The sequence below is a fragment of the Mesocricetus auratus genome, unplaced genomic scaffold (assembly GCF_017639785.1).
Source record: "Mesocricetus auratus isolate SY011 unplaced genomic scaffold, BCM_Maur_2.0 Super-Scaffold_100014, whole genome shotgun sequence".
NCBI classification, from domain to species: Eukaryota; Metazoa; Chordata; class Mammalia; order Rodentia; family Cricetidae; genus Mesocricetus; species Mesocricetus auratus.
In genome coordinates this window covers 37050340-37071307 of record NW_024429197.1, presented here as the reverse complement: position 1 = coordinate 37071307, position 20968 = coordinate 37050340, and the positions used below count along the sequence as shown (strand labels likewise).

Sequence of the window (20968 nt, the reverse complement as noted above, 5' to 3'; positions counted from 1 at the left end):
TGTATGCATATATATGTATATTAGTTTATATATGTATACATATATATCTACATGTGCATGAAAATCGACATAAAATAAGTAATTCTATCCACAGTTTGAATATTGACTTTTGGATTTAATGTTTTTGTTTTCACAGGATAGGTCAGATTCAATCCATCTGCTGTAAAAGATAATAAATCCTTAACAAGATTAAGTGGACCAATCTGGTAGGCGTTTTTGTAGAGGGGTGGGGCTTCATGGGAGGAGTGAGTTGGGAGGTATATAAAATGGGAAGAGGGGACCTGGTAGAATCTCAGAGTCCTGAAGCCTGGAGTCACTGATTGGCTGTGCTGAGGAGTCCTGAGCCTAAAGCCTTTGTTTGACACTGCTTGCAATAGGAGGTCCATACTCTGTGTCCATATCAGGTAAGTCACCCACACTCATCAGAAGACCTAGTATTGATGGTCTAGCCTTATCACCATCTGAGTGATTTCCAAATAATGGCTTTGAAATTCAAAGGACACAATTTAATATGTTTACATTAGTGTACTTTGGTTTTAATGATAAATGATCATTACACAGGAATTTACATGTTAGTGTCTTAGGCTCATTTGAGTTTTTAGAGACAGGGTCAAAATAGAAAAGATTGTTCTTGTACCCTAGATTGATTCACTGGCTTTGTCCAGATTTCTAGGCTCATTATCAAATTGGAGTTAGTATGTATCCTCTTGTAATATATTCCACATGTAAGTGAAAACAAAACTTAAAAATACTGGTAGACATTGGCAAAGAATGGGCTGACAAAACCAGCAGAGACAGCTGATCTGAACAGGGGCGAGCTCTTGGACCCCAGACAGACAGCTGGGAGGCCAGAATGGGAGTGATCCAGACCCACTGAATGTGAGAGTCAGTGAGGAGGCCTGGGCAACCTATGGGGCCCTGAGCAGTGGATTAGTATTTATCCCTGGAATACAAACAGACATTGTGTGTGCATAACACAAAGAGGGATGCTCTCTCAGCCTGGACTCTTAGGGGAGTGCCTGGACCCTACCTGGAGTGAAATGACAGACTCTAGGTATGCCCTATGTGGAAGGAATTGGCAATAGGGTGGGAGGCTGGGGGGGATGGGGGGTATGGGAGGAGGGGAGGGAGAGGGAACTGGGATTGACATGTAAAACAAGCTATTTAAAATGAAAATAATTTTAAAAATATCGGTAGACTTGTTTGTGTCATTCCCTTTCTTCCTCTAGACCCCAATGCATCACAGGAAAATCTTTGTCTATATAGATTCTATTTACTTGGTTTCTCATCTAAGATTCTCAATATAGAAGTGCTGTCATTCAATAGCATGGCTTTCCTGTAGTGTTTGAAATGTAAGACAAATTCTTGCATTTCAGACATGGTTTGATTTTGCAGTTAGATAACTGTGAATTTGTGAATTTAAAGAGTCTTTTTTTTTTTTTGGTTTGTCGAGACAGGGTTTCTCTGTATTGTTTTGGAGGTTGTCCTGGAACTTGCTCTGTGGCCCAGGCTGGCCTCAAATTCACAGAGATCTGCTTGCCTGTGCCTCATGAGTGCTGGGATTAAAGGGGTGGGCAACCAATGCCCAACTAATTTAAAGATCTTTTACCTCATTTCCTGAATTAGTATAAGCCCAGCATCTCCACATCTGTTTCTAAAGCCTTTATCAGTACATGTTCTAACAGGCATTTCACAAATTCTCCTCACTCCTTTTCAAGAGTGATCAGTTTAGTGAAAGCATAATATGGGTGGGTTGGGTGTGTGATATCAGCTATGTATTTTCTTGATCACCTGGAAAGATGGACAGTGTCTTTTCCTATAACATTGGTCTGGTCAGTCTGTATGCTCCTGGATATTTCCAAATAGAAGAGAAGAGGTAGGTACCTAGTGGGAGAGGTACCTGGGGGGATAATGATAAATTTGTGTCTGTGTGGGGGCTTTTAGAGACTCTACATGAGGAGAGTGTTGGAAGTTTGGACTTCACACCACCAGATGGTATATAATAAGGCAGACTGAGTTCTCCATTATTCACAGACGAAAGACTCTGAGCCTCTAGTTCCTGCAATGTGTGAGAAGTGGGAATTCCCAAAACATGAGTAGAAAACAATGTCTCTCATTGAGTTACAAGGTTCTTTCTGACTCAAGATCTATCAGAATGAGCATCTACAACCCAACCACACTCCAAGAGCTGGCAGTGCAGAGCCTGCTGAGGAATGAGGCCTCAACCATCTCTACTCTGGAGTACCTGCCCATTAATCTCTTCCTACCAGTATTCAAGGAGGGCTACACTGGTAGGCACATGGAGCTATTGAAGGAAATGGTGGCTGCCTGGCCATTTTGCTACCTTCCTGTGGGGGCCCTGATGAAGACACCAGATGTGGAGTTGTTGCAAGCTGTTCTGGATGGTGTAGATATTCTGCAGACACAGAAGCTTCATCCAAGGTAACCAAGACCCAAATTGATGAAAGAGGAGTTGTTGAGCTATAGGTAAGATACATGTAAGGGCAGGGAGAATGTGCTCAAAGTGGACAGAAGTTTCTGGAGCCATCTACTTGTAGGTCTGGGGAGCTCTATTCATGTAGAGAGTTCATGCAATGACAGGAGTGGAGGAGAGGTCACAGTGGATGGTGCCACAGTGGGATGAGCTTTCCCTGGTTCTCCTTTATGCACTCATTGCTGAAGAGACACAAGTCTAGAGTAATTGAATGGAGGTAAGCAGGAAAGGTCTCCAGATGAAATTCAGGCAAAGAGTCCTTGCCTGACAGGTGAGAGGGTTATATTGGATCTGGCAATATAGTAGTTGGACAGAGGCTGTCTCACAGGGGTCCTAGTTTACATTATGAAATTGTACCTTTTTCATCACAGATGTTGGAGGCTTCAAGTACTTGACTTGAGGAATGTGAACCAGGATTTCTGGGATGTATGGCCTGGCAGAGACTGGTACTGCTCAACAGAGACAGAAAGTAATACAGGAGTATGCAACAAGCTGAGGTGGGATTTGAATGTGGTCACTGACCTTAGCCTCAGGTTCCACCTTAAAGAAGACCAAACATGCTTGTTGCAGTGGGCTCAGCAGAGGAAACACTGTGTGCAGCTGTGCTGTGTGAAGATGACGATTTGTGACTTTCCTGGAGAGATTCTCAAGGAGGTTTTGGACATTTTCCCGCCAGACAATATCCAGGAATTGGAGCTATCCACAAACCAGGTTCTGCCCTTCCTGGGTCACATTGCACCTCACCTAGGCCTTATGACAGGACTTCGGAAATGCCGTCTAACTCACATCTTCTTGAACTCAAACACGGTTGTAAATAGCTTGGCAGAAACAGAGGAGATGTGTGCTGCCCAGTTTCTCTCTCAGTTCTGCAAACTCAACTCTCTCAAACATCTATTCTTGGATGGCATCTACTTTCCCCCTGGACTCATGCAGCTGTTGTTCGGGTAAGGAATGTTGGAGAGCTGTTTCTACTGTGACAGGAAATATTTTCCTTTATTTCTATCATTACAGGGCCCAGTGGGTGTCCCTGCCACTGTGGATTTAACAGTGATGAACTAAACACAGTATCTACATCTATATATGGACTAATATCTTTCTTAACAGAGGTCACTTAGTACAATGACAATTCATTTATTAGTCAGAGCTGGGGTAGGAGATGTTTAGAGAGCTGAATTGACGGCACGTCAATTGGGTGGTCGGACACACTGAGTGTGCTCTGGAATTTCGTTCTTGAGATCCTGGCTATGCTAATGGGAAGGGAACAGGGCAGAGTAGCAAGTCCTGAGCTGGGGTGTACCCACATCTGAATAAGAAGCTAAGGAACTTTGTACTTTGATCTGTGAATAGGGGTCAGCTTGTTCTTCTGGTGGAGCCTGTCTCAGGCTCTAAGTCCCCCTGGAGGGAAGGATAATATGAGCATAGGTTGGGACTTAGTAGATAGAAGATGATTGATGCTGGGGCGAGGGACTCACAGTTTCAAGTGTTGAGCACTGAAATCAGGAATAGAGGCTGTGACTGGTGGGTAGAAACACAAGAGTAGCTATGCAGGACACATGCCAAGATGCTGCCAGAATCTTTCTGTGATGATCCTCTGGGTATGAGCTCCTGACCTGCTGTGACAAACTCTAGTTCTATTTGACAGAATGAGGATGGGCAGCTGGAAATGTGTTGTGTGAGACTATCCAAGCTTACAAATATACCTCAGGAGTCAATTATATGAGCAGGCAACAGAAGGTTGTATCGCAAGTGCTGACCTCCAGGATGAGGCTAAATTGACTTTCCATATGTGGTCAATTCTGTCTCAGTGTCAAACTTTTTAGTGCCCTCAAAAAAACATGCACTAATTTCTTTTTATTTCCCTAGATGCATGAAGAGCTCTTTGGAGACCTTGACAATCACTGTCTGCCATCTCTCCCAGTCAGGCTTTAAATACTTGTCACAGTGTCAGGGGCTCTGTCAACTGAAACACCTGAATCTCAGTGGTTTAGTATTGTCCATGTTGGGTATCAAACATCTCCGAGTTCTCCTTGAGAATACAGCAGAGACTTTGAAGACCCTGGAGTTAGTGAACTGCAGGATGGAGGACTATGAGCTCAATGCCCTCTTGCCTGCTCTTAGTCAGTGCACACAGCTCACAACAGTGAATTTCTATGACAATGACTTCACCACTGCTGCACTGAAGAAGTTTCTACAGAGTGTGGCAAATCTAAGAAAAATAACTGTAGAGTTCTACCCCACCCCTCTAGAGTGCTATGACCCCCTGGGTTCTGTCCTTGTGGAGAAATTTGCTCAAGTATGTTCTGAGCTCCTGGATATACTTTTGGTCAAAAGGTAGCCCAAGACTATAGCTTTTGCTACAGTCATCTGCCTTGAATGCTGTAGGCGCTGTGTTTATGACATGGAGGCCAAACTTTGTCAGTGTTGGCAATAAATAGGAAAAGATTGCTTCTGGATACTGAGAAATGAAAGTCTAATGTTTGGATTTGCATCATGGAGTCCCAGAAAACATGACTTCATACACTGTGTCATGTATTGGAAACAAAATATTGTTCAGGGTATACACACCATAGACCCAAGGATAATGGGAGCACAGTGATACTGGTCTTGTCCAATCAGAAAGGCAATTTTGCATTTCTACCTCTGCCTCTCTCAAAACAGGATCACCACTGACTTGCCCACATGTGACAGTTTTAAACATATGATCAGACTAGGAATCTGGATGTTCTTCCCTTGTGTCCTGAGTTATTAATCTCAGCATTAGGTCATAGGCAAGGTGTTCTGTGACCACATGAAGTATGCACAAAGACTTATCGTCCATGGCTTGCCACCAACAATATGAACTGCAGTCATTTATGGTATTGTCTTTCCCCTCTTAACTTCCCACCCTATGGCTATTTAGTGGATTGTTTGTATAGACTTATGAAACTGAACACAGAAGTGTAGCCCTGGTCTCCGTTGAAGATGATTTTGGAGAAACACAGAAGATTGCATCCCAGGATACTCAGATAGGAGGTGCTGGGCACCCCTTGAACATTAGCCTTGCCTAGAAACCTGACTGACCTGAGACCCGGTTGTTAACTGTTTGGTTGTAAGTTCTGACTTATTTGCTAAGAGAGTATCCAAGACAGCTATTTCATTGTATCAGAGAGCATTAAGATAAATTTTATTCCTCTGTATTTCCATTGGTCTTCATTAATAAACCAAATCCCCCTTTTCCCACATGTCATTGTGATGCCTGCTAATGTCATACAGTGTACCAACTGTGAAGGACACTGGCTTATCACACTTTGCACAGAACAATCCTTGGGGCGTGATGTGACTACCAGAAGATGGCATTTCAACACAAGACCCTGATTCCTAACACCTAGAAAAGTGTGGAGGTACAAAGAATTTATTGTTCCATTTGTGCTCACAAGGGTGGTCAGTCACAGGCTAGGAGCCTAAAGTGACTATGAGGAATCTTCTTGCTCTTTTAAATGTTTCATATTTTAACTATGAAGCTGGAGTCCCACAACACACCTTAGTCACAGCAAATAGAACACATCAGGTATTCATATAGTGAGGGTCTGAACCCTTTTCAAGTCAATTCATCCACAGAAAGAAGAAGAAACTGCAGCCAGGTTCTTTGTGATTGAGGCTCGCTTGGCATTCTTAGGCTCCATCTCAACCAGTGTTCTTCTATATTGGCGCCTGGATACTAGAGGTATCAGAACATCAGCAACATGATCATAGTTTCTATTCTTCTGTTAAATCAAGAAATTTAGCAAATGGTGTGGTTACAGGGCTAAAAGACTTCTCAATGATCTGGTTGAAGGGCTGAGGATTAAAATGAAGACAAATACAGAGGCTCAAACTTCAAAGGAGAATGGCATTTATTGTTACAAGATCAGAGCATTATATATCAGTAGCAGGCATGGTAGAAAACTGCCAAGGCAAAGAGCTCAAGTTTCCAGGGCTCTCTGGTAAAGGATGGGAGCATAACAGGAATTAACATTTAGGCTTAACTGGAAGGAGGGACAAAATGTCTTTTGCTAGAAGCTCCTGGTCACAAGCTGGTCAGCAGACCCGCATGGGGGAAGGGTACAACAAAAATAGAAAGATTACACAAGGCAGGGTGATGATGGTAAACTCTTTTAATCCCAGCACTAGGGCGGCAGAGGCAGATGGGTATCTGTTATTTCAAGCCCAACATCTTCTATAGAGTGTATTCTGGACAGCCAGGACTACAGAGATATCCTGTCTCCAAAAAAAATTGCTCTTGGAGTACTATTCAGCAGGAAAAAAACAGTGGAATCTTAAAATTTGCAGGCAAATGGATGGTGCTAGAAGAATCCATCCTGAGTGAGGTAACCCAGTCACAAAAAGAAAAACATGGTATGTACTCACTCCTATATGGATTTCAGACACTGACCAGAGGAGTGCCAGCCTACACTCCCACTGCCAGAGAGTCTGGGAAACAGAATCTTCAACCAGTGACTGAGGGAAGCTGACAACCAGGGACAGCTAAACACTGAGCTGAATTTAAGTAACCGAGAGACAGAGAGGGAGGACTGATGAGCATAGGGGTCAAACCTGGGCTTGTTTAAGCCACAAATATAGATGTCCTGAACAAGGGGGAGCTCTTGAACACAAGACTGATGGCTGGGAATCCAGCATGAGCCTGAAGCAGACCCCATGAATGTGGGTTTCAGTGAGGAGGCCTAGGCAATCTATGGGGCCTTGGTTAGTAGATCAGTTTTTATCCCTGGCTTACAAATGGAATTTGGCTGCTCATCCCACAATGACGAATGCACTCTCAGTCTGGACTCCTGAGGGAGGCTGTAGGATCCTCCCTAGATGAAATGACAGACTATGGACAATCCTCATGGTGGGCCTAACCTCCCTGGGGAAAAGAGTGGGGATTGGGGGAGGGGAGTGGGAGGTTGGTGGGAGGGCATGGGAGGAGGGGCGGGAAAGAGAGAGGCAACTCGGATTGATATGTGAAGCAAGCTTGTTTCTAATTTAAATGTAAAAATAAAATAAAAGAGATGCTAATAGAGGGAGAATCAGTCATATGGGACCAGCTCCTTGATTGCTTATCCATTCGTGGATCTTCCCTAAATTGGTGTGTATAAGCACCACTAAAACAGCTTGGCAGGATGTACTTAGAGAGGTGTGTGTGTGTGTGTTTGTGTGTGGACTTGAGGTTGTGTGTGTGTGAGAGAGAGGGAGACAGATAGAAACAGAGAGAGAGAGACAGAGACAGAGACACACACACAGAGAGAAACAGAGAGAGACACAGAGAGTGAGAAACAGAGAGAGAGACACAGAGAGATAGAGAGTAGTTACTTAGGAATGGGTCATGAAATTACATAAGAATAGGAGGGGAAGAGAATAATTGGAGAAGGGAGAATCTGGTTTGAAAACAATACCAGTCTCTCTCTCTCTCTCTCTCTCTCTCTCTCTCTCTCTCTCTCTCTCTCTCTCTCTCTCTCTCTCTCTCTCTCTCTCTCTCTCTCTCTTTCTCTTTCCCTTCCCTATTTTCTTCCTTCCTTCTGAAGAACCCCTGCACCAACAGTTGAAAAATTTGTAAGCTGTCCTGTCCTTGGACATGAGCAACTACACTTAAACATCTTAACATGGTGGTCCTGAAGGACTTGATAATATTTGCCAGGCCTCAGTCCTCAAGGATTTGGGAACTTTCCACAGACCTCAAGGTTCCAGGCTGGTCACAAAGTTCAGGCAGGGCACAGACGTTGTCTAAGACAGATAACCAGCCCCTTAGCCACAAGTGTGCGTGTTGGCATGAAGGTTTGACACCGATTACCAAACACCCCTTGTACCCTCACCACCCTGTTTGCGGTTTCTAGGTTTTAAAATTTCTGTAAATTCTGCTTAGAATTCAATACTTCCCAAGGCTGCTGAACCCCGGTGCACTGGCTTAATAAACATCCTCTTACATTTTGCAGCGAACTTTGGTTCCCTGGTGGTCTTTGGGTAGACGGTCCTGAGAGAAAGGTTAAAGGGATTTTCACTTCCTGAGTGGCTGGCTTTTTTTCTTTTTTGGTGTTTTGAGATGTAACTTTGTCTCTCCTGGAACTCACTGTGTAGATGAGGCTGACATTGAACTCGGAGATTTGCCTGCCTCTGCCTCTCCAGTGGTGAGATAAAGGCTGGGATTAAATATTTGTACCAACTTTCTCCGCTTCATTTGATTTCCAAGTGAATCATTTTTCCTGAGTTTTTCTCAAGGAATGTTGATGTAACAATTGGTCCTTCCTTCCCTCTGTTCCTGCCTTCCTTTCATTGCTAGAGGCCATGGTGCTTTTCCCACTGGGATAGAAGCTACTCATAGGCAAGGGTGACATGAAACTCCTGATACTGCATCCCTCTCTCACTGACTGCAGAGGTGGCAGTCCTTCACACCTGCTCAGCAGATGTCATAGACACCAGTCTAAGCACAGTGGTTCCCTGCTGTCGGGAAAGGAAATTTAAAAGTGTAACCCAAATTAATAAAAGACCCAGGGACAGATACTGGGTTTCTAGATGCAAACTAAAGATCAGAGAAGTATAGTAGCCAAGCCACTAGCTCTTTTTCTACCTCAGGCTGAAGGCTGATCCTGTCTCCAGGATGTCTACTCCGCACCTCAGACTGCTGTCTCTCATCAAACTGGCTTGACACTAAATCTACACCTGACACTCTTTGCTTTTGGTGTCTACTTAGTGCTGTGATTAAAGGAGCATGATCCCCAGTACTGAGATCACCTTTGCATGAGCTGTTTCTTTCAGACTGATTCAAGCCATGGGTGGCTTCTGACTCACAGTGAACCTTTGTAGCCTGAGTCCACAGATTAAAGGTGTGTGCCAACTCTACCCTGCTTCTATGGCTAACTAGTTTGGCAGGCTTTAAATTTTGATTCTTCAGGCAATCTTTATTAAATCATTAATAATATATCAGCACATAATGTTTCTTAGTTAATTATAGGTGGGGGGCATTTGCCATGTTGTCAATGAGGAGTTCAGAGGAAACCTTCAGGAGTCTATTCTCCTGGGTTCCAACATCAAACTTGAGTCTACATCGGAGCAAGTACCTTACCCATGGAGCCTTTTGGGATTGCTGGGTAAGGGATTTGTTCTAAAAGTGCATTTCAGAATAAAAGAAAAAAGACCATTTGAGGTATTTGGTTTATACTGATTTCTTCAAGCAAAGCACCCCTGTTTTCTGTCTGGAATTTGATGCTGTTGTTTGATATTTTCTCACTGTGTGGACAGGTTGGCCTGAAACTCACAGAAATCCTCGTGCCTCAGCTTCTGTAATGCCAAGGCAAAGAAGAGTACGCTTGCCATGCAGGATGACACAGGGGTACTAATAAAAATTAGTATTTGTTTGATTTCCATCCCATCATGCTGTTTGCTGTTGATTTTCAGTTTGAGATAAAGTGTCCATCTTACTCTTGATGATTCTAAAGTACTTGCTATGGAGGACTCCCGGTTCCCTACGCCCATCTCATCTCTTTCTCATCTTCAACATATTCCTTTGGTGTGTTTTGTTTAGTGTTTGTTTTGTTGTTGTTGATGTTGTTTTGAGACAAAAGCTAATTTTCTAGCCTTTGGCTACCATAAAAGTCACTACTTACTCAAATACCCACACACAATAAAACACACATAGGCACTAAAATCACACACAAAATAATATATATATATGTTATGTATTTATATAAACTTGTGCATGAAAATTGACATAAAAATAAGTCAATCTATACACAGATGGAACATTGACTTTTGAATTTAGTGTTTTTGTTTTCACAGGATTGGTCAGATTCACTCAGACTGCTGTAGAAAAAAATAAATCAATCATTAACTGGATTAAGTTAGTGGAGATGTAGGATTTTTTGTAGAGGGGTGGGGCTTCCTGGGGAGGAGCCAGTAGGAAGCTTTATAAAATGGTAAGATGGGACCTGGTAGAATCTCAGAGTCAAGGAGACTGGAGTCACTGATTGACTGTGCTGAGAAGTCCTGAGCCTGGAGTCTCTGCTTGGCCTAGCTGGCAATAGGAGCACTAAACCCGTGTCCATATCAGGTAAGTCACTCACCTCCATTGGAAGTCTTAGGACATAATGGTCTAGACATTTACAAACTAGGCTACATTTTTAGATGATGGCTTTAAAATTCAAAGGACACATTTTAATATTTTTACATCTGGTGTAGTTTTGTTTTAATGCAAAATGAACATTAATAGGAATTTGCATATTAGTTTCTTTGGTTCATTTGTGATTTTGTAGACAGGGTCAGAATAGGCAAGGATAATCTTGAACTCTAGAGTCATTGAGTTTGTACAGTTTTCTGGACTCTTTATGCAATTGGAGTTAATATCCTCTTATAATTTAATACCCATTTAAAGTGTAAAACAAACTTTAAAACATTTGTAAATTTTCTTTACTTACTCACCTCCTTTCTTCCTCTAGACCTCAATGCATCATAGGAAAATCTTTGTCCTTGTAGCCTCTACACTTGGCTTCTCATCTAAGATTCTTGATTTAGAAGTAGCATATACCAACAGGCATTTCAGGAGTTCCCCTCACCCCTTCCTAAGAGGTATCTGTTTGGTGAAAGTACAATAAGGGTGGGTTGGGTGTGTGATATCAGCAATGTATTTTCTTAAGCACCTGGAAAGATGGTCAGTGTCTTTTCCTGACACAAGGGTCTGGTCTGTATGTATGCTCCTGAATACTTCCAAATAGTGCAGGGTAAATACCTGTTGGGAAAATGATGGATTTGTGTCTGTGTAGGGGCTTTAAGAGACTCCACAAGGCCCAGTTGGTGGCACACACCTTTAATCCCAGAACTCAGGAGGCAGTTGCAGGAGGATCTCTGTATGTTTGAAGACACCCTGGTCTACACAGCAATTTCCAGAACAGCCTCCAAAACAAAACAGAGAAACCCTGACTCGAAAAACCAAAAAAAAAAAATCAAGACACTCCACATGCTGAGATTGATGGAAGTTTGGCTTTAACACCAAGAGATGGTAGATAATGAGGCACACGGAATTCTCCCTTATTGCCAGACCTAGGACTCTGACCCTCTGCTTCCTTCAAATTATGAGAAGTGCTTATTCCCAAAATAAAAGTAGAAAATAATGTCTCCCTAATGCTTCACCAGGTTCCTTCTAACTGAAGATTTATCAGAATGAGCATCTACAACCCACCCACACTGCAAGAGCTGGCAGTGCAGAGCCTGCTGTGGAACGAGGCCTCAACCATCTCTGCTCTGGAGTACCTGCCCATTAATCTCTTCCCACCACTTTTCAAGGAAGCCTTCACTGGTAGAAACATGGAGTTATTGAAGACAGTTCTGGCTGCCTGGCCATTTTCCTATCTTCCTGTGGGGGCCCTGATGAAGACACCAGATGTGGAGATGTTGCAAGCTGTTCTGGATGGTGTAGATATTCTGCAGACACAGAAGGTTCGTCCCAGGTAAGCAAGGTCAATGTATATAAAATCGGAGTTGCTGAGTAATAGGTAAGATAAATATAAGGGCAGGAAGAATATGGTCATAGTGGACAGAGGATTCTGGTGACATCCACTTGTAGGTCTGTGGAACTCTGCTCATGTTGAGAGTTCATGCAATGATATGAGTGGAGGAGAGCTCAGAGTAGATGAAGCTACACTGGAATGAGCTTTTGCTGGCTCTCCTACAGACACTACAAATTTTGTGGGTATTTTTGTTTTTTTGAGGGGGTTCATTTTCTTTTCTTTTCTATCTTTTTATGGTTTGTTTTTTGAGACAGTGTTTCTCTGTGGATTTGAAGGCTGTCCTGGAACTAGCTCTTGTATACCAGGCTGGTCTCAATCTCACAGAGATCAGCCTGCCTCTTACTCCCTAGTGCTAGGTTTAATGGCATGAGCCACCAAGGACCAGCTTTCCTACACTTTATGTTGAAGAGACACAAGTCTAGAGTAATTGAATGGAGGGAAGCAGGAAAGGTCTCCACATGAAGTTCGGGCTAAGGGTCCTTGCCTGGCAGGTGAGAGAAGTATGTTGGTGCTGACAATAGAGAAACTGGACAGAGGCTGTCACACAGGGAGGCCTGGTTTACATTATGAATTGTACCCTTTTCCTCACAGATGTTAGAGGCTTCCAGTACTTGACTTGAGGAATATGAAACAGGATTTCTGGGATCTATGGGCTGGCAGAGACTGGTACTGCTCAAGGGAGACTGAAACTAATGCACAAAAATGCAATGAACTGAGGCAGGATTTGAAGCTGGTCATTGACCTTAGCCTCAGGTTCCATCTGAAAGAACACCAAACACGCTAGTTGCAGTGGGCCCAGCAGAGGAAAGACTGTGTGCAGCTGTGCAGTGTGAAGATGACGATTTGTGACTTTCCTGGAGAGATTGTCAAGGAGGTCTTGGACATTTTCCCACCAGACAATATAGAGGAATTGGAGATATACACAAACCAGGTGCTGCCCTTCCTGGGTCACATTGCACCTCAACTTGGCCATATGACAAGAATTCGCAAATGCCGTCTAACTCACATCTTCTTGAACTCAAACACGGTTGTCAATAATTTGGAAGACACAGAGGAGATGTGTGCTGCCCTGTTTCTCTCTCAGTTCTGCAAACTCAACTCTCTCAAGCATCTAACTGTGGATGGCATCTCCTTTTCCTCTGAGAACATGAAGCTGCTGTTTGGGTAAGGAATGATAGAGAGCTGTTTCTACTGTGACAGGAAACCTTTTCCTTTATTTCAAGCATTAGTGGTCTCTGAGGGTGTCCCTGCCACCGTGGATTTAACAGTGATGGCATCATCACACTATATATGTGGACTTGTATCCTGCTTAACTGAGGTTACTTGGTTCAATGACCAATCATTTAGCAGTCAGGGCTGGGCTAGGAGATGCTTAGAGAGCTGAATTGAAGGCAGGTCCATTGGGTGGGTCAGACACACTGAGAGTGCTCTGGACATTTCTTCTTGACATCCTGGCTATGCTAATGGGAAGGGAACAAGGCAGAGTAGCAAGTCCACACCTGCATAGGAACCTAGGGAAGTCTTTACTGAGATCTGTGAAAAGGGGCCTTGTTCTTCTGGTGGAGCCTTTCTCAGTCTCTAAGTCCCCCTGGAGGGAAGGATAATGTTAGCATAGTTTGGGACTTAGCATATGGAAAATGGTTGATGCTGGAGTGAGGGAATCTCAGTTTTAAGTGTTGAGCACTGAAATCAGGAATAGAGGCTGTGACTGGTGGGAAGGACCACAGGAGGAGCTATGCAGGACACATGCCAAGATGCTGCCAGAATCTTTCTGTGATGGTCCTCTGGGAATGAGCTCATGACATGCTGTGGCAAACTCTATTTCTCTTTGACAGAATGAGCATGGGGAGTTGATGATGTTTCCTCTGAGACCATCCCTGCTAAGTATATGCCTTCTGTGACAATTATATGAGCAGGCAACAGCAGGTTGTATTCCAAGTGCAGACCTTCAGCATTAGGCTAGGCTGAATTTGCGTATTTCCTCCCTTCTGTCTCAGTGTCCTCTAACACCATGCACTAATTTTGTTTTTTTCCTCTAGATGCCTGAAGACCCCATTGGAGTCCTTGACAATCAGTCTCTGCCATCTCTGCCAGTCAGACTTGAAACACTTGTCACAGTGACAGGGGCTGTGTCAACTGAATCACCTGAACCTCACTGGTGTAGTGTTGGCCAGGGTGGGTGTCACACATCTCCGAGTTCTCCTTCAGAACACAGCAGAGACTTTGAAGACCCTGGAGTTAGTGAACTGCAGGATGGATGACCATGAGCTCAGTGCCCTCTTGCCTGTCGTGATCCAGTGCTCACAGCTCACCACTGTGAATTTTATGACAACGACCTCTCCACTGCTGTTCTGAAGAAGCTTGTGCAAAGCATGGCCAATCTAAGAAAAATGACTGCAGAGTTCTACCCCGCCCCTCTAGAGTGCTATGACCCCCTGGGTTCTGTTCTTGTGGAGGAATTTGCCCAAGTATGTTCTGAGATCCTGGATATACTTTTTGTCAAAAGGCAGCCCAAGACTATAAGCTTTTGCTACTGTCATCTGCCTTGAATGCTGTAGGCGCTGTGTTTATGACATGGAGGCCAAACTTAGTCAGTGTTGGCAATAAATAGGAAAAGATTGCTTTTGGGTACTGAGAAATGAAAGTCTAATGTTTGGATTTGCATCATGGAGTCCCAGAAAACATGACTTCATACACTGTGTCATGTATAGGAAACATAATATTTTTCAGGGTATGGACACCATTGACACAAGCTTGACTTGAAGAATAATGGGAGCACAGTGATGCTTGTCTTGTCAAATCAGAAAGGCAAATTTGCGTTTCTAATTATGCCTCTATCAAACAGGATCAACACTTATTTGCCAATATGTGACAGTTTCAAACAGGTGGTCACACTAGGAACATGGATATTCTTCCCTGGTGTCCTCAGTCATTGATCTTTGCTTTAGATCATAATCAATGTGTCTTGAGGTTGCATGATTACAATCAAGGACATTATGGTTCAAGGTTTGCCACCATCAAAATTAACTGAAGTCATTTATTGCATTGTCTTCCTGTCTTAATGTCCAAGAGTATGGCTGCTTAGTGGATAGTGTGTACCGACTTATGAAACTGAACGCAGCAGTGTAGCCCTGATCTCCTTTGAAGATAGTTTTGGAGAAATAGGAGTTTACATCCTAGGATACTCAGATAGGAGTTGCTACACACACCTCAAGATGACTGAAACCAAGGCCCTTACCTAGAGACCTGACTGACCTGAGACCTGGTTGTTAACTGTTTTGATGTAAGCTCTGTCTTCATTTGCTTAGAGAGTAGCCAAGTCTGCTATTTCATTTTATCAAGTAGCAATAAGATACTATTTGTTATACTGTATTTCCTTTGGTCTTTTTTAATAAACCAAATCTTCCTGTTCTCTCATGTCATTGTGATGCCTGCTAACTGCATATACTATTCTAACTGTGAATGACACTTGATTATCACACTTTGAACACAACCATCCCTTGGGAGTGATGTGATTATGAGTAGAAGGGCATTTCAACACAAGATCCTGATTACTAACATATTCTACAAAAATGTGGAGGTTCACAGAACTTATGCTTCCATCAGTACTCATAGGGGTTGTCTGCCACATGCTTGGAACCTATTGTGACTTTGAGAAGCCTTCTTGTTCTTCTACAATGTTTCATATATTAGCTATGAAGCTGGAGTCCTACAACACACCTTAGTCACAGCATATAGAATACACATGGTATTCATGCAGTCAGAGTCTGAACCCTTTTCAGGTCACTTCATCCTCAGAAAGGAGACACTGCAGCCAGGTTTTTGAGTGTGGGGATCAGTTAGCATTCTGAGTCTCTGTCTGCTGCCAGCCTTAAGATATGGAATGACTTCAGCAATGAAGTTTCTAATGCAGGGTAGTAGATCCTCCTTCATCTTCTGGTACATCATCTCTGGGTCCAGTTTCAGGTCTAGGCACTCTATCCTGAACCTCATAGCTCTGATGCTTCCTTTCAACAAACTGTGTTTTAGGCTATAGTTTCTAGATGATGCCCAGCTTTAGCATCAGCATCAACTCATCCCTTCTTTTCTTCCTACAAAATACCTGGCTCTCAGGAGTGTACCCCTTATCAAAATAGGGCACCTTAGGGACTTCAGAGTTTATTTAGCATTTTAGAGCACTTGGTACTCCTTCAGAGAACTTTCGTTGCCTTTACAGTATCAACCTGATAAATCTGGACCATCTCTGTGTAACCCTACTTCTGGTGTATCTATGCTTTCTTCTGCACTACTGGGAACAGTCATATATGTGATGCATATAAACACATGCAGACAAAACATACACATAAAACAAATATATCTGACATAAAGGTTGAACACTTAAAAATATGCTGTTTAGTACTAGACAACCAGATGTGCTCTTCCCTGTAGAGGGCTACCTCTTCTCTTCCTAGCTTCCAACAATTACCTACAGTACTTTGTGTAGGGCTGAGGCCTTGTGAGATTTTTCTCATTTCAGTTTTCCATGTTCACTGGTGTTACCCTTATTCAGGTCAAATTAGTGGAATCCCATTTGTGAGATTTTATGAGTATAGATTCACAAACTACAAGGTGATTCAATTTCACAGCAAACCAAAGGATCTCCTAGATCTTACAGTAGTCTTCCCACCCTCTCTTTAGCAATGCTACCTGATCCTTAGGTTTTTAGTGTTTTGTGGATGCATCCATTGGTCTGGATTCCTCAACTCTACATTTTGTCTGACTGTGGTTTTCTGTAGTGGTTCCTGCCTTTTGCAAAGAGAAGTTTACTTGAAGAGGAGGACTGCATTTACCTGTGGTTTTATGGGCAAACGTTTATAAAATGTTTTTAGGGATTATGGTGGCTTAGCAAACTAGTGTTTGTAGATTCTCCTAAACTGTCAGCTGTGAAAACATACATGTATATCTTAGGTAGGATTTTAGTGTTGTGAAGAGACATTCTGACCATGCCAACCCTCTTAAGGGCAAACATTCAACTGGGCCTGGCTTATAGTTCAGAGAGGTTTAGCCCAACATCATAGTAGGAAGCATGGTGGCATGCAGGCAGGCATGGTACTGGAGAGGTAGGTGAGAGTTCTACATCAGGATCCACAAGCAGTCAGAAGAGACAATGAGCCACTAGCCTTGCTTGAGGTTCTGAAACCACAAAGCCCACACCTCTGGTGGCATGCTTCCTCCCAAAGGCCACACCTACTCCAACAAGGCCACATATCTAATAATACCACTCCCAATGAGTTTATGAGTGCCATTTTCATTCAGACCACCACAGTGTAGGTAACATTAGACAGACTTTTCCGATTATACTTAGGAATGCATATGCATATGCATATTCATTTAGGCAAGCAGTAACAGTTAAAAAGAGGCCATGAACTTGGTAAACACGGAGGAGTTTAGGGGAGGTTTTAGAAGGAGGAAAGGGAAGGAAGGACTGTTGTAATTAAATTATAATCTCAAAAAGCAAAGAATGGAAAAGTTATTGGACCTAGGTAACCATATCAGCCTGTTTAAAATAGTGTCAGTTGAAGGGTGAATGCCTCTGCATCTTCATATCAGAGTCTGGTTCAGGGAAGCAGACAAGTTATTCATACATCCCGGCATCATATACTGATTTAAGATGATTCAGTTACATAGTAGAATCCCTAGCTTCTCCCTCCCCTACAGAATTCTGAGATGTACCTCAGTTACTAGAGAGATTGCCTAGCATCCTAGAGCCCTGAGTCAGATATCAGACCCACACAACACAAGAGACACTAGTTCACTCCTGCAGTATCACCACTGTGGAAGGAGAGAGGCAGATGACCAGCGGGTTAAGGTCATACTACTTAGTATGAAGGCTACTGTTGTTTTTCAATTTGAATACATCTAGAATTAATGGAAACTCACATTTTTGGGTACACCTATGAGGGACATTTTTCTTAATGAAATAAATTTAATTGGAAATTCACTTCTAGTCTGGATCTTAGAGGTGTGAAGACACTCCTTCAATCTGGGACACAGCTTCTGATAGCACCCTATATAAACAACATGGAAGAAAGAAATTGACTCTGATTGTTGTCTCTAGTATTACTAGTATTAAAACCTACTTTGTAGGGATTCTGGAATATAATGAAGACCATGTGAGACATCCAGTATTGTAGACTGAACTACTGGATTTTTTTTTTTTTTGGTTTTTAGAGACAGGGTTTCTCTGTGGCTTTGGAAACTGTCCTGGAACTAGCTCTTGTAGACCAGGCTGGTCTTGAACTCACATAGATCTGCCTGCCTCTGCCTCCCGAGTGCTGGGATTAAAGGCATGCACCACCACCGCCCAGTGAACTACTGGATTTTTGAATCTTCTGTTTATTGGCAGCCATTGTCGGTCTAATAAATCCCCCATATTTACATATGTATCAAAGAGACAGAGGGAGATTCATTCTATAAGTTCTATTTTTCTAGAGAATCTTGACTAGTACATTTAGTTTTGCTAATGAAAACACACCCCCAAAGAATTAAGAAGCTGAAAACAAAAAGAAAAGACCTCTGTTGCATACAAGGCAAATGCTATACCTGTGAGGTAAGCCTCATACTGGTTTTAAATAAGGCTTCTGCAATACTCCAAGACTAGATCAGGATTTTGTGTAAGATGGGATTTTTACCCTCATTCACAAATGGTGCTGTTTCCACAAATCATGTTGGGTTTGATATGAGGCCCAAAGACCCAGGGACCAGAAAAAAACCACAAGCTTCCTCCTAGGGGGAGATTTCCAGTTCTCTTCATTTCTGGCTCCTGTCCTTGATCAATTCTTTCCTCATTATGTACATTCTTTTGGTTTCATTATGTCTTAATGTTTTATCTATTCAGCTATACCTAACAACGTGCTGCACATCAGCTCTCCCAGTGGCTGCCATCCTACTACAGCTCCATTTGTTCCTGATACAACTGCAAAAAAACCTTTTAAATGCTGTGACTACAAGAGAACTACATCCCTTTCACCCCATGTCGGATACAATTCTTTACATTTGTCCTGTTTTCACCTGCCCACTTACTTTGATTCTCTGCAGTTCCCTGTTGCTTGTGCTAGCTCACTTTGGAGCAGCTCTGCTGGCAGTAGGACTAGACACTGTCACCCTGCATCAACTCTATACCAATTTCCTCTCACTGATACACTGGCTCTCATGTCCTTACTCCTCTCCTTCCCTGTGTCTTTCTGGGAAGTAGCTCAGTTTTACTCTGTAGCTAAATCATCTGTTTTTTTTCCTCTCTACTGGTTGCTTTTCAAAATTCTCTCTGGGAAAGCATGGCAGCAATCTCCTGGATCTCCTGGTCCACTGCAGATGATCCTGCTCAAATTCCTCTCCTGCTAAACGACCAGAAGATTACCTCTTCAACAGGCATGGGACTAACTCCCTCTAGCAATGACCCTTCTCAGCTTGAAGCAGTTAAAAAACAGTTGATGTCACTGTTCCTCACCTCTTTTGAGGCTCCTGCTCCCCATCTCTTTCATGCCTTGAGTATAACACAAGATTCCTATGAAATTTCAGGTGACCTTGGTCAGCAGTTATTGGTCAGCGAAGAAAGGAATGTCTGTCAGGATAACCTGTCTGTCTCCTAAGATAGTCTGTCTCACCTGAGCAAGTGATTTCAGGAAGGCAAAGATACAAGAGAGGAACATGAGCTATGGCTGAAACAGCTCCCTCATTCCCATGCACCCCCCCAACACACTCCTATAAAAGGTCACAGCCAGCTTTTACCCTGGTAGAGCCCTCAGTTTCCTGTGAGAGAGAGGCTGCCCCTGCCTGTGTACTCTGATAAACTCAGTCCTGTCTGCTGACTCTTTTTTTAAGCTGACTCACAAATCACACACTATCAATTTATAGATATCTATCAACTGGATAGGAAGAAAAATTAATGTTTTACCTATACTATGATGATTATGGCTGGTTAGCAATTATTATTTGTTCAAAATAGCTAGTCAAGTGCATTTCAATGTCCCCAACACAAACTTAAAATGTCTGAAGTGATGGCTCTGCCAGTAATCACAGTCTGACCAATGTTTGCTAGATATATCTATTGAGCTGTCACACTGTATCCTATACTTACACAACGTTACAGGCATCTGTTACTCTTTAAAGATTTTAAAATTTTATTTATTTTTATTTTATGTGCATTGGTGTTTCACCATGGATTTTAGGTCCCCTGGAACTGGAATCCAAACAGTTGTATGTTGCTGGAGTTTTCTTGTCCAACCAGGTCCCATAGCCACCCTTCAGCACAAAATAATCACACAGAGACATATTAATTATTAAACTGTTGGTTGATGACTAGGGCTTCTTATTGACTATCTGTCTTAATTATTAACCCATAACCATCAAACTATGTATTTCTACATGCCCTGGCTCATCCCATCCTCCTGGTTTCTGCATTGGTTCCCTAGCAGCTCTCCTGCCTACCTTTTCCAGAATTCTACTCATCTCCTTGCCCTGCCTATCTTCCTGCTTCTATTGGCCAGACAGTGTTTTCTTCATCAACCAATAAGAGAAACACATACACAGAAAGACATCCCCCATCAGTTGTGAGTTGCCATGTGGGTGCTAGGAATTGAACCTGGGTCCTCGAGAAGAGCAATCAGTGCTCTAAATCACTGAGCCATCTCTCAAGATCCCTAAAGATATTTTAAATCAATGGTAAAGGCAAAATAAAGATATTCTCAGACAAAAATCTGAAATAATTCATCATTATTGATCCGCACTATAAAAAATACTAAAAACTCAACTGAAGGGATACTATGCCAGAGGAAAGAAAGATACAAGAAGAGACAGAATTTCAGAGGGCCAGACAGAAAGACTAAAGATAAAATAAAACTTTGAGTTTGGTGTTTATAAAGTACCCAGAAACTGCCAGTTGTGGTGGCACAGTCTTTATATCCTAGCACTTGAGAGGCAGTGG

General features: G+C 42.7%; 1 protein-coding gene and 1 pseudogene across 1 annotated transcript; both read left to right on the top strand.

Moving 5' to 3' along the window:
* The first annotated feature begins 294 nt into the window (after positions 1-294).
* On the top strand, positions 295-5712 carry LOC110339692 (PRAME family member 6-like). Its single transcript, XM_040757424.1, has 4 exons — positions 295-404; positions 2035-2442; positions 2866-3438; positions 4358-5712. The coding sequence occupies exons 2-4, from the start codon at positions 2093-2095 to the stop codon at positions 4827-4829; spliced, it is 1395 nt and encodes a 464-aa protein (XP_040613358.1). The 5' UTR covers positions 295-404; positions 2035-2092; the 3' UTR covers positions 4830-5712.
* Positions 5713-11659: 5947 nt separating this feature from the next.
* On the top strand, positions 11660-12790 carry LOC121144075 (annotated as a pseudogene).
* Positions 12791-20968: the final 8178 nt, after the last annotated feature.

What these genes read in the sequence shown, in the direction of transcription:
- LOC110339692 (XM_040757424.1), top strand. Translation starts at nt 2,093, where the DNA reads ATGAGTAGAAAACAATGTCTCTCATTGAGTTACAAGGTTCTTTCTGAC. An exon ending in ACACAGAAGCTTCATCCAAG is followed by an intron (nt 2,443 to 2,865) that starts GTAACCAAGACC and finishes TTTTCATCACAG; the next exon opens with ATGTTGGAGGCTTCAAGTAC. An exon ending in CTCATGCAGCTGTTGTTCGG is followed by an intron (nt 3,439 to 4,357) that starts GTAAGGAATGTT and finishes TTATTTCCCTAG; the next exon opens with ATGCATGAAGAGCTCTTTGG.